Raw genomic sequence first — 19,814 nt, 5'->3', positions numbered from 1 at the left:
ACAGTTTCTTGCCAGTCGTGTTGTTGAACTTGTGCTTGAGGGGCTTGTTGAACTTGATTGTCCATCTTAGTTGAGATTGTTCGATGTGGCGTGAGATGACCTTTAACTTCAGCGCGAAGAAAGGAATGTGTGTGACGTCATAGATTTACGCACCTTCACCAGAATGTTGACGATTTTAAGCTCACCAAAGGTTTTAATCAGTAAAACATATTGTAGACAGAGTCTTTGGGTTAGTCTTGACACGCTTCTGACACCATGTAACGTCTTGTATGTTAAGTTGGTGAGTCAGAAAAGACTAGAGAGTTTTAACAACGTTATTTATTAGAGAGAGACATACTGAGAACTTCCTTTTTACAGCGCGCATGCGAGGTACATCAAAGGGAGATAACAAGTAAATAGAGTTAAACAGATATCGTTACAATCAATATCACCAATGTTCAGTCAAATCTATCTTCAGTTTGACCAATATCACCAATGTTCAGACAAATCAACATTCAGCTTGATCAATATCACCAATGTTCAGACAAATCAATATTCAGTTTGATCAATGTAACGTTGTTGTCTTGTATGTTAAGTTGGTGAGTCAGAAAAGACTAGAGAGTTTTAACAACGTTATTTATTAGAGAGAGACATACTGAGAACTTCCTTTTTACGGCGCGCATGCGAGGTACATTAAAGGGAGATTACAAGTAAATACAGTTAAACAGATATCGTTACAATCAATATCACCAATGTTCAGACAAATCAATATTCAGTTTGATCAATAACACCAATGTTCAGTCAAATCAAAATTCAGTTTGATCAATATCACCAATGTTCAGTCAAATCAATATTCAGTTTGATCGATATCACCAATGCTCAGACAAATCAATATTCAGTTTGATCAATATCACCAATGTTCAGACAAATCAATAAATATCACCAATGTTCAGACAAATCAATATTCAGTTTGATCAATGTCACAAATGTTCAGACAATCAATATTCAGTATGATCAATATCACAAATGTTCAGTCAAATCAAAATTCTGTTTGATCAATATCACCAATGTTCAGACAAATCAATATTCAGTATGATCAATATCACAAATGTTCAGTCAAATCAAAATTCAGTTTGATCAATATCACCAATGTTCAGACAAATCAATATTCAGTATGATCAATATCACCAATGTTCAGTCAAATCAATATTCAGTTTGATCAATATCACCAATGCTCAGACAAATCAATATTCAGTTTGATCAATATCACCAATGTTCTGTCAAATCAATATTCAGTATGATCAATATCACCAATGTTCAGTCAAATCAAAATTCAGTTTGATCAATATCACCAATGTTCAGTCAAATCAATATTCAGTTTGATCAATATCACTAATGTTCAGACAAATCAATATTCAGTTTGATCAATATCACCAATGTTCAGACAAATCAATATTCAGTTTGATCAATATCACCAATGTTCAGACAAATCAATATTCAGTATGATCAATATCACCAATGTTCAGTCAAATCAAAATTCAGTTTGATCAATATCACCAATGTTCAGACAAATCAATATTCAGTTTGATCAATATCACCAATGTTCAGACAAATCAATATTCAGTTTGATCAATATCACCAATGTTCAGACAAATCAATATTCAGTTTGATCAATATCACCAATGTTCAGACAAATCAATATTCAGTTCGATCAATATCACCAATGTTCAGACAAATTAATATATTCAGTATGATCAATATCACCAATGTTCAGTCAAATCAATATTCAGTTTGATCAATGTTTAGTGTTATCAATAATTCAATGAGTATTCCGCTCTTTTTCTGCTGTATAGTTTTGAGCAAAAACAGAACATGAAATTAAGTCTGCTGTACTTCTGTATACTTGGATCAAAACATTGGTTTCGGGAATGTACTGAAGAGTGACTGAAAAACAAGACAAATCGGACAGGGGTTGCTGTTTTCTGCCCTGTTTACGGGGCATACAGAATATAGCAAAATATGTTGGATTCCAAATCAAACCAACAATGGTTGCCTTTGAAGTGAAGCAAATGCATAGAATACCTGAAGCAATGTCTCTCTGACATTAACAGAATATATAAAAAATGTTCATCGCAAACTACATTGACAAATTGATTTACAAAGAAAACCATCAGTGGAATCAATAGATCGATCAAGCATCAAAACACAACAATTATAGATCGATGCTAAAGCCCTTTTCTTGTCATGACATGCTAGAATTGTTTAAAGTTTAAAAAAAAAGTTAAAAGTCATTTTCATGACATTAGATAATAATAATTATTTAATCAATTTGATCAAAATGTCAAACAGTCTGCTTGTCAAATCAATAATACCGATTATGTTTTGAAAACATCTAACAAAAGCCTTCAGTTGTCGCTGAATACGTACTCGGCCTTGTTTTGTTTCAGAAAATTATCTCATGATCAAATTTTTTAACGTTACATTTTTCACAAATGACAGTAAATTTTGGTGGAACAGGGAACAGGGCTATAAATTCTAATTTATGTAACGTGAAGTTCCGAATTTCAATATATGTCGCAAAGTTCGAAAACGTCAACATGACTTTCAGCTGAGTTTATTAATTAATATTTAAGAAAGATTCGTGCAAAACTTGATTAGTTCATTTTCTTGAGAAATGGGCAATAACTCTTCTAATCATCTTTAAGAACTTAAATTCAAACTTTATCCCATTCCTTTATAACAACATCAAAAACACCCATTACAAAAATTCGATTGGGACCAAAGGCTGCACATGGAGGTAGGATGGGTATCGACAAAAAAAGCATCTATATCGCAATTAAGTGTGGGATTTAAAAAGTATTGGATTTTTTAGTATGTTCGGTATTAGTACGAAAATAAAAGAAGACAGGCAAAGGTCGATATACCATGACTTTGATTTAATTGACTGGGTAAGGAATTTAATGTTGCTTTGTTTTACGATAAAAATCAATGCCATTCGTTCCTTTAACGACGTTACGCTTAATACTTTAACGTTGTATTTATGAGTTACTGCCCTTGATTTAATATACGGCTTTATCACACAACAATACCTAACACATACCTATATATGTAGCTTAGGTTAATAACTATGCAAATTAGGTATTTTATTCATGCACCATGAACAACATAATCAGACAATCCTGAATCAGATAACATGGCAATCTTTGAAATTGACGACTCAGTTAAAATGGAAGGTAAAGGGCCTGAAATTATTCATAATAACATAATTTTGATTAAAAGTTTAAATTAAGTAATCACATGAACGTTTTTACCCAGGTCTTTTTTGTTACATTTATTTCAAAGGTGCAGAAAGGCTGACACCTAGATGAAGGCCCTTTATAGAGAAAGTGCAAAGAATTTAAAGACAATATACGTTTGTTGATAGTTGTGTGATAAATAGAATGTTTCACTCGTGCTTATATGACATAAAATTTACGAAGTTCGTTGTCGCATTAAGTATTTCCTTCACCAAGGCTCGGGTAATGGAATAATTGTTTTTACAAGTTGTTACAAGTTACAACATGTAATACACACACAGAAGCTGGTCATATTTATTCGTTTCATATTTCTTTTATTCAAAATTGAATTTGAATGGACACATTATAAGAATATCATTTGGATAGATGTGACGCATTCCACGATGCTCATCCTATCGAGTACGATCATATATGGACTTTGGTCATCTCCGCCAACGACATGTGACGAATATAATTATTCAGTCTGATTCATATTTAACTCTTTTAATGACATTTAGTAATTGTAACAACGATATATAGACACAGCTTTGTGGAAAAACAATCGCAGTTTTATGTAACGTTTCGATGTGTTTCTCCCGTCGTCTTCAGACAAGAAACAATGCCTATAGACGTCCAAACCATCAATATCATTGACTCAATACTACTGACAGAAAATTCCCACATACGATTAAAATATTTCCGTCATTACTTTCGTTCATTGAAATTCTAAAAAAATTGACATATATTGAGTTTTTCTCCACACAAGGTCATTATTGATATTTGACGCTTTATCGCTATATTAATGAATCGTCAATAAAAATCAAAATGATATTTTGACTCAATGATGGTTATTGACAATATTTTTCATCAATATAAGGCACACACGTTCAATTATATTGACTCATATATTGATGGTTTTATTGAAAGTGTATGGACCCCTAAAACTTTAACCGGTGATTGTTGTTCAATGACGTTGTCTTATTATATGATCGATTTTTAGAGTGAATCAATATTTAGTAGGATCAATTGATCAATATTCAGTATGATTAACATTGTCCAATATGTATTTAGATAAAAAAAATAAAAACAGCTATATTTTAATCTGATCGGGTTTCTCAAAATAATCTCAGGATCAAAATTATCCGTAAGACTACAAGGAAAGTTATTCAAGAAAAAAATAGAGCAATATACTTTACTTTTTATAACTATTTATAATTATCGCAAAATACTAAAATTAAAACTTCAAACTTGTCTAGTTCTTGGTAATAATAACAAAAAATTCTCCTTGCTAAAGTAGTACTCAATACACCAATTGTAGAGCGATATAGAAATATTAAAACAATCTTTTTATAAGTTCTGGTTTTATATTTCTTGTTCTTGATAATTATGTAGATACCAAGTTTAATCAAATGTTTAATGTTAAAGCGTTTATGATCACAAAGGGGTCGGGTGTTTGAGGTACAGAGCTTATGTTATCTACATCAATAATATTGCCAATACATAGCCATAATAATGACGAATTGTGGAATATCTAAACCCAAAAGGAGAGCATTTGATTCTTTTGGAACTATGGTAGAAAACTTATTACATTACAATGGAGACAATATATTGAAACGAAGAAAAGAAACGACTTTGTAAACTCGAAATAGAGTTATTTTAATTCAGTTGGATACGTGTTCATCGGGGTACAGAATTCGATGTTATTTTTATACAATAAAAAATCAATGCCCTTCCTTCATGTTACAATGCTACGCTTAATACTTTTACATTATATTTCTGTTTTCAAAGATTGAATCATGTTATCTCGTCCGTTCGTTTGCAGTGATGTCCTTGATTTAATAAAACGCGTTACCCCAATCTGATGAACATGATTATGTCCAGGGTGTTATTTAAAGCACTGCTCCTTTTCATTGTGTTTAAATCGCAATGACAAGACATGTACCTCATTGTAACGCAGCAAATGTAACCTATTCATGGGGATTGGGTTATTCCTATCCGAGAGGGGGTGGGTGCATAATCTCTACCATTATTTCTACTACTATCTCAACAAGAAATCACGCAACTGAAATTGTTACTTTAGAATATACCTCTTGTTAGATGACACTCGACGGACACAATTTTATTACACAAAGGTTTTCCGAATAAAATAATTACTTACAAACACATACAGGTGGTTGTCCTGTAAAGTTCCCATTAGAACACTGTCTGTCAAGATCACCACTATAAAGAACATAATTCATATAACATGTATAATTCAACCAGCTTCCTTCTTCAAGAAAATTATCATCTTTATACCTGTAAGAATTTATGACCGGATCTGGTTCAGGACACATACCAAAAACTGAAAAGAATAGAAAAGATACGTTGTTATACTCATTTTTTCTATTAAAAAATTCTGAAAAGTTAATAAGGTTCCAAAAATAAGTTCTGACCAATATTGACTCAGATCATGCACATGCGGGTAGGGGTGATAGGGAACAAAATGGCGGGAAAGTCTGTTTTATAACATGATCAAATATAAGCGACGTGTCGATACTGATTTACCCTCATGTATGTATTATATTATGGCAATGTCATCCAAAATCCCTCTGCGTTGCAACAATCTTATCCATGGCAACTTGTGCATACCACATTACACTTTATGTTTTATGACTAAAGCAATAATTTCATGTTCATCATGACTTGACATATTGTCATTATTTTTGTCTTTTCATATTTCCATGTTCGTTCAGGAATCGGACAAAGGCATGTTTGTTTATTGTAAAATTATCTTAAACGAGTTAAATTTTGTAGTTGAGTTATTGTTCATAGTAAGTCATTAAAGGATAAAATTATGCAACCATTCTTAGTTAGTTTCGAATTACAATAAAGTCAAAAGCGTAAAGAAAAATATCAATTTTAATAATGAAAAAAATGATAAAGAAATATCACAAACTTACCATTATGAAGAAAAATGCCACTTCCCAATTCCAAATTTTAAACATATAAAATATAAATTCAAAGTTAAGGAAGCTCTCCTGAATTAAAAAACAAAGAAATCTCACTTACCCAGGTTTGGTGCTAGTACAAGAAAAAACAGAACAACCATCTTGTTACATTGCAACTCCTGAATGTGAAAAGTTAAAGATAACAATTTTGAATCAATTATGATTTAATTCCTTGACATGATTTCTCTCTTTCAATTGGATCGTGAAACCGTGCTTGCTACTTAAAAGAAATTCAAAACATCAAATCTGAAAATTATCGATCCTTCTAAACAGGATGTATTACTAATATAAAACAAGCACAAAAAGTACGGCTGAAAGGGTCCCATCAAGTGTTCAATTTAAAGACTATAGTTCTTGATGGAATGATTTGATTTTTGGTTTATGTTTTTATTGAAAGGCAAGTATGTGGATATCGATTTTCATGGCGATTTTATCATTTTTGTTTATTGATTTTCAGTGATGGACTGTGTCATTACCTGAAAGTGAGGGTTATGATTTCTTACTCAACTATGACCAATGCGGTTTGGAAAAATCTTTTCGATTGAAGGTCATGGTGATCCATACTGAATTTGGTATTCATATGAAAAACCTTTTTATGACTCAAAGTTTTGAGTGCGGAAAATCTTCGTGTAAGTGTTCGGCACAGGCTCAGAATCTGCCAAGTTACCTGAGGCGACCGAGGGATCAGTTTGAATACGTATGACTCTACTTTCTCACAAAGTACTCTGAAATAACAGTAAGAGCAGTAAATTACAGCAGTTGTAGTAGTGAATTACAGTAGTAGTAGTAGTAGTAGTAGTAGTAAATTACAGTAGTTGTAGTAGTGAATTACAGTAGTATTAGTTGTAGTAGTAAATTACAGTAGTTGTAGTAGTGAATTACAGTAGTAGTAGTATTGAATTACAATAGTAGTAGTGAATTACAGTAGTAGTAGTAATAGTAAATTACAGTAGTAGTAGTAGTAGTTGTAGTAGTAAATTATAGTAGTAGTACTAGTAGTAGTAAATTATAGTTGTAGTATTATTAGTGGTAGTAAATTACAGTTGTAGTAGTAAATTACAATAGTAGTAGTGGTAAATTACAGTAGTAGTAGTAGTAGTAGTGAATTATAGTAGTAATAGTACTAGTAGTAGTAAATTATAGTTGTAGTATTATTAGTGGTAGTAAATTACAGTTGTAGTAGTAAATTACAATAGTAGTAGTGGTAAATTACAGTAGTAGTAGTAGTATTGAATTACAATAGTAGTAGTGAATTACAGTAGTAGTAGTAATAGTAAATTACAGTAGTAGTAGTAGTAGTTGTAGTAGTAAATTATAGTAGTAGTACTAGTAGTATTAAATTATAGTTGTAGTATTATTAGTGGTAGTAAATTACAGTTGTAGTAGTAAATTACAATAGTAGTAGTGGTAAATTACAGTAGTAATAGTAATAGTAAATTACAGTAGTAGTGGTAGTAAACTACAGTAGTTGTAGTAGTGAATTACAGTAGTAGTAGTACCATCTGAGACGTTTATGGCGGACCATATTCATTCTTTTACTTTTAGCATCGCAAATATCATGAATGGATCGGATGGTGCATTTAGAGAGGATCAACAGTATTTTTATAATGAATTATATACATTATATATAATGAATTTTGAAAAATAGTGATGTACATGATACCGCTGCGCAATTATTGATTGACTACAATATCCCATAATCGTATTATAATTCTTCCATGAATAATAACTAGCATTTATTGATTATGTGCCCCTATAGACTTTTTTGTCATAAAAGAAGCATTTAATTTCCTGTCAGTAATGTATTGCACAAATAATATAATAACAATAAAATATGGATATTTTTAATCGGATTAAATGATCATCAAATATTCTATACGACGGGCAACCTGAAAGATGCAAATAGAAGCTATACATGACTTTGATAGATACAAATCTTAAAAACATCTTTCTACAGCCCCTTTTAAGAAACTTGTCTGAAAAGCTTTTCCGTTTACATGACTGTCAAAACTTTCAATAAACTTTAAAAGCAGAGCCCATGAATATGCGTTCCTGGACTCGAAATAATATTATCTGAAATATTTTCCCTGCATCGTAAGTATACGAAATTAGCTATAGAATACAGATATCAAAATATTTTATATTCAATATTGGCTTATACAGTCTTAACAATATATTGTAGTTATTTGTGTTTTTAGGTTTTCGTAAGTATCATTTTAGATTTTAAAGCTTCCGAAAACATAGCTTAATTATGGAAGCCGGCCATATCTACTCTCGAAAGCAAGAAAACTTAACTTCACGCCCAGGCGGAAGCGAAAGGGTGAGAAAAAGGCGAGGAAAAGACGAGAAAAAAGACATTTTTGACTTCTCGCCTTTTTTACTCAGGCTTTCTCGCCTTTTACCCCGCTTTCTCACCTTTTTCCTCGGTTTCTCGCTTTTTCCTCGCCTTTTCGCCTTGTTCTTCCCTTTCTTCCTTCTCGACTTTATCCTAGTTTTTTTTTCAGAAGTACGCACTGATTTACGGACCGATTTAACTGGAATTTTCTATTTATCGCATTCAATTGAAAAAATTTAAAAATTTTCATGTTCGGATCGAATCGGTCTGAAAGTTACATGATATGAACATAATGGCAATACAAAACAAACTGCGTACAAATCAATCGGGTTATTTTTTTTTTTTGCCCTTAAAAGATTAATTTATATTTCCTGTGCAAAATTTGTATATTTAATTTTGAAACATACCTCCATTTAAAGCTGAGAATTTGCAAGTTATCAAACCGTCGTATAGTTAATACAGTTACAGAATACATCTCTTATACACCTAAATTAGCAGATGATGTAAGTTGGAGATATTTTCTATTTCAGAAGAATGGTTTATCACATCCTATTCGGCTATATACAACCATGGATGAAGTACCATGGATCAAATACAATTTCTCTGACCCAAAGTTGGAAATCCTTCATTATAAAAACTTTCAGTTCATCTAGATGAGTGGTCATGCGGGATGACCACCCCATTTTAATTTTAACATGATTATGCATTTGGAGACCCATTTGTAAGTCAATTTAATGCCTGTTAATAAACGATTGAAAGATTTCCCGTCTGTAATGACAGTATTACCCTTGATAGGCCCTTAACTAAAGTAGTGAACAACGTAAATTATATTGTATGTCAACCTTTTAGACAGTTATTTTGGTACATTGTGTCTGAGGGTGGGCGTACCAGTAATGGCAATTAAGCCACTGAAGACTGTAGATAAGTAAACGATTGCATGGGAGGTGGGCATGTCGGGGTAGTTTGACAGTCACATTTCTATGATGAAAATCTACTCAAAACTTAAACAACTAGTGCATTTGTCACTTTTTTCGAAATCGGGCAAAGCTGAATGAGCTATGGAATTTCCTAATACAAGCGGGGCTATCACACGGGGTTATATCACGACAGTTAATTTTCGGAGAGATTCAAAATTATTATTGAAAGTTAAATCGAGTTAAACTTACATTCTCTATCGATTACCAACACAATGAAAAGACGGACCGACATGGGCACCGATATTAAATACTTGAGCAAAATACCACATTCCGGAAACAATAGCAAAACTCATTATTTTGAAGTAATATGTGCTAGGTTTAATTTACATTCTTTCGAAATCAATTTAGCAAGATTGTGTATGAATTTTTAAATAATTTTATTAAAATGAACGATTTCAAAAAAATCTGTACTGAAAAAAAGGCGAGGAAAAAGACGAGAAAGCGGGAAAAGGGCGAGAAAGTGAGGAAAAGGGTTAGGGAGAAGGCGAGAAAGTAAAGAAAAAGGCGAAAAATCGATTGTAAAAATAAGGCGAGGAAAATTTCTCGCCCTTTTCCTAGCTTTCTCACCCTTTACCTCCCTTTCTCGCCTTTTTTTTTACCCCCCCCCCCTCCCCCCCTCCCAAACCCCTCCCTTCTCCCCTTTCTTGCTTTTTTCCTCGCTATGTCGTTTCTTGATATCTCTTGGGCGAGAAATCAATGTTCCATATTTAATAGTTAAAATACGTTCAAGGGTCAAGGACGGAACTTTTGGCAAAGCATGCCATTTATAGAGGTAATACAGAACCACACTAAAGAATCCAAAGGATTATCGTGAGTTAAACATTCATCTGTGAATCACAATTTCAATTAGTAATTAAACTAATTAATCTTAACTGATAATTAAAAATAATGGAAGATTTTCACCGGCAAAGACAACATTCGAAAGGCTGTTTACATGTGCATGAAATCTAAAACAAAACAAAAATGCGTGTTTCCAATTTGAATTTAATTAGTTAATTGACAGGCGCTTGTTAATGAGCCTGAAATGATGATCGACAAAAAATTATTGCAGGTTGCCATGTCGATCATAAGATATTATAATTGCGACTGCATTATAGTGATCATCCTGCTAACAAATGAGACACAGTTAAAATAAACTAAGATTAAATGTAGATATAAAATGTTTTCCCAAAATGTTCCTCTTAAAATAGAAAAAAATAATATGAAATCTTTTGGTCAAAAACAACAAAATATGAAAAAGATTAGGAGAGAGTCATCTAATAACGTGCATGCCATAACGTCAATTTCATGAAGTTCATAAAGCTGTAAAGGTGAGTGTTTTAAGCATAAGAGCAAAGTATTGATTTGGCGATAGTGACGTTTAAAATTCTTTCTGGAACCACAATCTAAACAGACTTGAAACTATGAATAAAACGTTTTGAACAGAAGCGTTTAAAATAGCAATATATCCAACGTTTAAACGCATCAGCTGCTTGTTTTTTTTTTTTAAAGAAAGCCTAACCGTTAAGAGAAATGTGATTGTGATCAATCTCTAAAATCTTTTCAAAGACATAAGATTGATCAAGCGGATAAGGAAAATCGTTGTAGATATTATTGATTTTATATCATTTAATCTGATAAAATCATTAAATTCTTATCATTTAATTTTGATAAGTGAATTTTCGCGTCTTATTAGCATCACGATGTTACGACATTTGACATTGGTAATTAACTTTTGGTGTAAACTGCATAGTCTTTGAGAACCACAGGCAGCTTTAGTGCACTATATTTAGGAACCACTTAAAATCTTTATGATATTGAGTCAAATATACTAAAATACGAAGATCTCAAATATATCACTGATTTCTAAATTCCATTAAATAAACACATCGTATAGAAATTGCTATCCCCTCGTGGTCATGACTTTTCATCTGGTATCGCATATATGTAATGATGAAAGGCTGGTAATGGTGCAAAATATTACCAAAGATTATAGTCCAATTTTTACATTCTTTGCCAACCTTGAAGGGTTGTCGGTTTCAGATTACAGTAATTACGCTATATCTATATTGGACATTTTGACAAGGTTTGCATCACTTCAGTTGGAAAGTGTGTGATAGTATTGTGATACTATTGATCAGGTAAAAACATTGATCACTTCAACCTAGCTATAGACACTGAATGCCGGGCTGAGATATGACTACTTTGAGATATGATGTGGAAAGACACCACCTCCTTTACACCTTGTTCAGATTCGTAAGATTCTAAAGATTGTATTGTAGGTCAGATCTTCTTCTTCCAATGTAATGGTATACAGCGAGCTTGGAGCTCTATTTCCTAACTTGGGGCGTTGTTATCCCCTATAACGTATTGGTACTAGGGTGCCAGGGGTGTGACCAAATGTTGTTTAGAAGAGAATAAATATCTTTGGGGATGTACATGGTTTTAGTACTTCTGGTGCATGTTTTTCAATAGATAGACGTGAAACAGCAACAACCATTGATCAAAACTAGTCCGGAAGGGAAGTATTAAGCTTAGCTTGAATGAAAAATTATAAAATATATAAAATTATAAATTTTCTTTTGAAAGATTTGCATTTGGGTTCAGGGGTTTAATGATTGCTTGTTGGGTGTCAGGGATGGAAAAGGTTGAAATCACTGCATTAGAGCCCCGAATCAATGTTGGTGCTTTTCTTCATCTTGAAATCATAAATCATAAATTGGCATACGTAATAATAATAATATCCAGTAAAATGTAATGGAAACACTTGAGGAAGTATGTCTCGTATACATACGACATATGGAGCTGCACCATTTTGGGGGGTTGAATATATGTAAATAGTCTTCAAAGGTACTGGAAACGTATGCATAATTCTTTTAAATATTCCTCAAACTATGACTTTTACTCACTATTTCTATGCAGACATTCCGGAAGGAAATCAGCTAAAACATCAGTTAGTTCTAGTGATCTATATATCACAGAGTATTTTAAAATGGCGAGTCGTCATTATAGCATTCAAATGCGGATAATTCTGGACACACTTGGATTTGAAGGCTCAAATTTCGACGGCGAGCTGTGAACACTATTACTGATTGGCTAAGCTAAAAATGATTCCGTTGCTGAGACTAAAGTATGATTAGTCAAAAAGAATGGCGCAACTTTCCCTTTAAGTCATTATTTTTATTACGTGTTGACGATCTGTACATACTAACCTGAACATCCAATATGAATATTTGTAATTATGTTTAATTGTAAATAATATTTTTGTAACAAAACTTTTTGACTGGAACCAGACCCAATAGATCTCCCACATACATTAAGGATTCATGCTGTAGAAGCCACAGGTTTTCTATAGAGTTAGGAACTTTTGTATAATATAGTTATGGGAAAGCGTGTTTGCCCAGCCGGTGATACCTAATATTATGCCAATACCTTCGTGTTTAAAAATATGTAAAATCTATAAAATTAACAGTTTAAATAATAATGGAATTAACTAGGTTTAAAATTACATGTATATTGAACAGTGCAAATTGTTGAATATAGAAATGTCTTTCTATTGTATTTATGATTATATGATCTTTGTTCTATTTCCATTTCCCTTATCTTCATTTATAAAAATGGAAATGCTAATACTTATCTGGATAGAAAGTAGAGGTGTTCTAATGACTTGATTAAGAATTCGCTAAATTAGAAGAGAATTACCAGCAAAGTTCCAATGAGTGACCGATCAAGAAAGGTCAAAAAGTCCGGTTTTTATTGTTTATCCAGACTGTACATACATGGACATTTATGGTTGGTTAAAACCATATGCAATAAGAGCATAATGATATGATTAGGAATACATGATTATTCATTAGAAACACCAATAATCAAATATTTGTTTAATTTGACACTAAAGAATAAGGAAACCCATCTTAAACGAAGATTTGAGTATTACAGTAAAAATAATATTAAAGCTTACAGTCAAGGTTATATACGCCCACTGGCGGCTTTGATTTGATCTTCCAATTTATAACCAAATCTGTCTTAAAAACAGAACAGATAGGCTAAGTTTTTATTGTCAAAGTTTCTTTATTCTCAAAGTTTCTTAACTTTTTAATTATATCCTATCAATTTAACAAGTTTCATTGCAGAAACATCAGAGAACATCTTTCCCCCTTTTGTTTAAAGCTCCCCCCCCCCCCTTTTTTTTTTCTTTCTCCCTCTTTTCTCACATTCTTTCTTATTATCTTATTTTTTCAGGTCTTCTATTTTTCCAACAGTTATTAGATAATCTAGCCAAACCAAACTAAACCAAACCAACGACTACCATTCGACTACAATCCACAAGAAATACCATGATCAGAACGAGTTTGGAAGAATGAAGGAGATCGAGTAACTCACGCCACACCATCCAGGGCCGAGTTTCACCGCCATGTCATTTGACCCGACCAGATCTAACGAAGAATCAACAACCAAACCAACAACACAGAATCATCCAATTTGAACCAATCCAACTACCAACTTTACGCTGAAAGCGTACGTTAACTTGTCATCTACAAACCAACCAACTAGTTTTAATGTGGTTGAAGGAAATATTTCTCGATTCTGACGGCCTACCGAGTTGAATCTCAAGATATTTTGTGAGTTCTTGAAGGAAAGATACACAAAGCAAGGTTCATCTATCATGCACTAAAGATGAGAAATATTTCTTCCAGTTAATATATGTGTATAAGTATATTTCATGAATTATTTATGTATCTATTTAATCTTCAATTATATTATCAAATTGTATATTTGTATATATTCAGACGTATATACATTATGTAAGTGATCATCTCTAAATATAATATTTATTTCGGATTATATTGCACGTGTACATGTATTCTCTGATTTCACCTTAATATGACAATTATTATTTATTAACTTTAACATTGTGGTAATTATGTTCTTCTTTGGGTCATTGACTCTCAAAAGTAATATACAATCATTATCATATTACATTTGCATCTTCCGATTTAGATATAGATCAATACTAGGATGGTTTTGATTAGATCAATCTTCACAAAGTTTTTGTATTTTTTATTTATTTGTTTTTTGAGATGTTTTAATCTAAAGCAGAAAAAATCAATTGAGATTTAATACATTATTTCATTTTTTTAAGTGCAAAGTTCATCAATGACAATTATTGTATTACTAGTACACAAGTACTAGTACTTGTTCTGTTTAAGCCTGCTGAGGGCATTTAGTCACACCGAGGCGAATTCACAATTTAATATCAAAGGGACTGTACTACTGTCTTAAAAACCACAATTGATAACTAATCAAATATATGACAGTGATGGGACACGGAATTACTCTGCTCGTAATTCTGCTCGTAAATGCTGCGGACAGACGACCAGTTTTTGAACATCAAAGCAGTTTGATATTTGTCGCCAATTTTTTCTTTGTCGGTGATTGTTTTCTTTGTTGACCACGACGAAGACTCCACAAAGCAACATCATCCAATCAGATTCATTTTCACTTCAATTCCGTGATCAGATCGTGCTTATCGCCATAAGATGTTTGTCTCCTCTTGTTCCTGCAGACGGTCGTTGAAACTCTTGACAAGATTCTAGTCGCCGACAAAAATTTTCGACCAAAACCAGTTGGTCTTACAGACGATGAAATTATCGGAGTCAATTATTAAACTTTTGATATTATAAATCCTGTTGGCAACAAATTAATCTTGTCGTGGAAGCACAGACACACTCGAGATTTTACTCGATTCGAGTCTGTTCATGTGCCCGCACCTTTAGACTTCTATTTTCCTATAACGATCAAATACATATTTTGTTTTTTTTAAAGTTTTAAGGAACTTCTGTTTATTTGTATTTCATTTATTTTAACAATAAGTAAACTATTCAGTACACAAGGGACATAGACATAACAACTTACTTTAATTAACTGCTTACAGTTAATGATGAAAATACAACAAAGCGTATTGTTCATGTGTTTTCGTACTGTCTAAACACAGTCTTGAAATAACATTTGGTTCTTTTTCTTCCTATTGTGGGATCAAACTCCTCCATATGAAATTTTCGTTAGCTGCTACCAATGTATTGTCAAACTATTAATGTTAATTTCGGGTTTCGTTTAGCGGTTCGGTTCGTTAGCACTAGTGTTTTTATTCGCAAATACATATAGTCATAAAACATATAAGTTGTATAAGCGTTTCGAGTGTGGGGTGTCGGGGAGTTCATTTATACTAGAGAGATAATTTTTAAATTTTGTGGGACACTTTGTAGTCTAGCATAGAATAGTTTTGACAATTATGATTAAAGTTGGGTTATATAGATGATAAAGATCACAGGGAAAGAGAAAGCATGAATTAGTAAGAATTTTTAAAGGCAAGGGGCTAATGCAAGCGATCAATGGTAATAGAAGAAAAAGGTTGAAAACCACTGATTTATATTCAAGATAGATGGAAACGTGACACCTCTTTAGGTCAAGTTGTATGCCAGATGGTTAGAACGTTGGAATCATAGCCACATAAAGGCGTATCTTTTGCGATAGTTGTTACAACATTTGTAACGTCTTTTCTGGGATGAAATAGTCAATAAGCCCAGAAGTGGTATCATTTTATTCTATTCCAGATGTAACATTTATCACAATTTACTGTACTAATCACAGGTAGGGTAGTCGTCACGTCATGTTCCACTTCAACAAACACTTTGGACGCATAGTTTTGTTATTTGGGCTACTTAGAAATATTTAATTTTAAGAGTCATATTAAAATATTTCACCGTCCGTAAATTTGAACAACTCTTTTTAAAGCTACGCACCTAACCTATCTGATCTCGTATGTGTCACCCTGGACATACTTGACCATCATCGTTTCTTCCATTGTAATTGACGACCTGACAAATGTGATATGTTGGAGGTACATCGGGGGTATATATAATGTGTAAAGCCACAACGATACACTACAAAACAAAGAATTCTTGAAAGTGATGGAATGGAATTTCACAGAAGTTCCGACATAGATTTTTGAAAGAAATGGTGTACTTTAACTGATTAAATAATATCACCGGATATAGAATATTTCATTGATGCCACATTCTCTTGATGCTAATCCCATCTACATATACCCCCAATCACAGTCAAATAAAACTAGGTCATCCTTTTCAACATCACAGCTACCTGTATGATTTTATCTGTCTGTTGAAATTGTACCAACCAGTGTATATTAGCTTCAAAAACAGAATCATTTCGCTTTCCATTTGGATTTGCTAAATTACAATTAGGACCATCTGCAAACCACCATCCACCTTTAAATCTGTTTGGACAATTGTTATTCGTGCTGTCTGCATCATATGTTGAAAATAATCTGTTGACAATAGGTCTTGGATTTTGACTTAAATCAAATGCAGATATCACTCGGAAACTATTAGCAGCATTTGATATGCTAAAGTTGTGGTGAATTCCAGTTTTTGTCTCTGTTAAAGATGTCATGCGATAATAAAATTGGAACGATGGATGATTCTGTAGGATGTTATACACATGGTTAAGCCCAAGCCAATATTCACTGTGTATGTAACCGAATCCATTAGCATACTCGTCCCAAGTTTTGGTGAAACTGACTTCGCTACAATTATTATCTCGGGATTGGATTAAAGTAGCTTGGAATATACCTGGTTTATACACACATTTAGCTTCCAATATAACTCCATTACTAGCTGGTCTGATGTACGACTTAATAAATGACGAAGCAGTTGATAAAGTCAAGTTTTGGTCGGAACAATCTATAAAGATAAAATAAACTTATCTGTTAACAAATATAATACACGTCCAGGACCAATTATAATACATTTTCAGGAATGATTCGTTTACATAAATTGTTTACGAACAATCTATAAACATAAATATATAATGCATGTTCAGGACCAATCTATAACAATACATAAAAAGGTTCGGGGCCAATCTATAATAATATAGAAAAAGCTTCAGGAACAATCTTTAACCATATATAACGATTTTTTTAAAAATATATTACATGTTCAGAAACAATCTATAGGCATAGGTTACATGTTCAGAAACAATCTATAAGCATAGAATACAGGTTCAGGAACAATCTATAAGCATAGAATACAGGTTCATGAACAATCTATAATAACATAATAATGAGTTTCTGTAACCATAAATAAAAAGTTCAGGAACTAAATTTTACAAAATATAACCATGAACGATACAAAATGTTTAAGGATTAATCTATATAAAAAAAACATATTCATATATATAGGGCAAACTATAAACATATATAAACATTTTCATGAACAAATAAATAATATATATAAATAAACGTGTCCATGAGTAATGTGTAATGACCAAAATCATGTTTAGAAGCAATAAATTATGTTCAGAGAAAAATCTATGAACATGGTTCAAAATCTTTGTCTTATACTTAATGCTATGAAATTAATACCTTGTATAATATGTTGACATGCATCACCATAATAACCAATGGGACATCTTACACAGTTTACTTCTGTACACAGCCACCTCTATCAAAAAATTAAGATGTAATATACCAATAAAATGCATTGGAAGGGAATTGACAAATATTGCTGCTCAGAAGACCAAAGACCTACCAATATTAAGTACTTTAGTTTTATAATATCTTTGCGTTGGTAATACAAACTATGAAGATGAGAAAAAAATTTATTTATAGGAGACAATTTCAGCCAATTTTTTTTTTTTACTATTTGAATAAAATTTATGTTATTATCAACTTATCCATTCTGATATTCAAATTTTAAAAAGTCGGCAAATTTCGATTTACCAATGAATTTGCCATGACAGTGGGTCTTTTATTCCCATTAATATTAATTAATTGAATTAAAATGAATATAAGACATGGTATAAATTTTAGCCATATATCAATCACACAGAGGAAAATGTATTGTAAATATTGTCAATGCTTATCTTACCTGTCTATAACAGCGCTTATCTCCAATATTTCCATCAGAAAAACAATTTTCACCAGATTCATATAAAAAACAATTTTTAGTTTTGACATCAAACATAAATCTCCTACAATTTAACGTTACCGAACATCTCAAACTACATTTTTTTACAGAAACTTCTTGGATTGACAACAGAAAATTATTAAATGCACTTTGATGACAGGTACTAGGTTCATAAAACATTGACGTTTGTATATAAGATCCAGCTTGAATTTCAAAGCACAAAACTTGAAATGGGAAAATCAAAATGTAAACTTGTAAATTGGCTAAAATCACCATGGTCGACACTAATATTTCGAAATTACGGATTTAATGTTTCCTGAAAAGATCGTCCAATAATGTACGAAATGAAAAATAAAATTCGTTATTAATATTCGATCGCAACAGAAAGTCGGCTTTCTATTGATTCTACTGCAAAAAAAGCGGTCGAAGTCTTGACTCCGGTCTTAATAATTCATTCATTTGAACGGACATATTAATAAAATCACCTTACAATTTGTTTTAATCATTTCCCGAAGAAGTAAGACATTAACTCACGCAAGAAAACTTTCAATTGAAAAAATTTTCTTATCGAGCGTCTTCCAGTCGTTAAAAAACAATACTGAAACCAATACACATTTCCCAACCATGCTGGAATCACCAGCAAAGACCGGATGACCTATCTTTAAACTTCCCAAAACATAGTGTGATTTCTGTACTAGGTGTTGATTGAACGGACTCGGCTTGTTATCCCACCAGTGATGCCGCGCTACCTGTTCTTAGTTTAATGAACTGTCTGATAAATTTATGCCTGATGAAATATTTAATTCTTTTGCATGCTCTCCAATCATTGGAAGTAATAATGGTATTGTAGGGGACTCCTCAAACGAAAACATTGACAAAACTTGGAGCAAAAAGCATATATTATATTTGTCTTGATTGGTTGGGTTTGCAATTGTACAAAGTCTTGTTCTGTTTCGTTTTTCTGGAATAACACAGGTCAAGGACATCTAAAGAAGAGCAGGCATGTCAAAAGTAGCTATCGATATGCCCTATTCAAATACATAGAAAACCTCTTAAATCCTTTTCATTGTTGTGCAACATTTGGACGTCAGAAAACTTTTTATGCAAATGATTGTATAGTGCTATTTTTGGAAATCATCTTTGTAGTCCGTGCTCTTTTTTAGAAGTCTCCCCTTTCCCCCTCCCTTTTGGGATTGTTGCATGCCTACATTAGGGTGCATCATCTGCCCCATTACTTTTTTTTATATTTCAAATTTATCTGTCCCCATTATAATTTGTTCCAATGCCCCTAAAAG

At 32.4% G+C, this 19,814-nt stretch overlaps 2 protein-coding genes across 2 annotated transcripts; both read right to left on the bottom strand.

The window, feature by feature from the left end:
• Window positions 1–3,126: 3,126 nt before the first annotated feature.
• Window positions 3,127–6,342, bottom strand: LOTGIDRAFT_172348 (hypothetical protein; the record flags this gene model as incomplete). The annotated part of the gene is made up of 3 exons (XM_009049219.1): window positions 3,127–3,221; window positions 5,413–5,595; window positions 6,303–6,342. 3 exons carry the CDS (start codon window positions 6,340–6,342, stop codon window positions 3,127–3,129), a joined length of 318 nt encoding a protein of 105 aa, XP_009047467.1.
• Window positions 6,343–16,359: 10,017 nt separating this feature from the next.
• LOTGIDRAFT_172347 (hypothetical protein) lies at window positions 16,360–18,795 on the bottom strand (the record flags this gene model as incomplete). Its single annotated transcript, XM_009049218.1, has 4 exons — window positions 16,360–16,476; window positions 16,694–17,295; window positions 17,976–18,054; window positions 18,481–18,795. 4 exons carry the CDS (start codon window positions 18,793–18,795, stop codon window positions 16,360–16,362), a joined length of 1,113 nt encoding a protein of 370 aa, XP_009047466.1.
• Between the last annotated feature and the right edge of the window lie 1,019 nt (window positions 18,796–19,814).

This window comes from Lottia gigantea (assembly GCF_000327385.1).
Source record: "Lottia gigantea unplaced genomic scaffold LOTGIsca_131, whole genome shotgun sequence".
NCBI classification, from domain to species: Eukaryota; Metazoa; Mollusca; class Gastropoda; family Lottiidae; genus Lottia; species Lottia gigantea.
The sequence above is the reverse complement of the archived record's forward strand: the minus strand, read 5'-3'. Positions and strand labels throughout refer to the sequence as shown.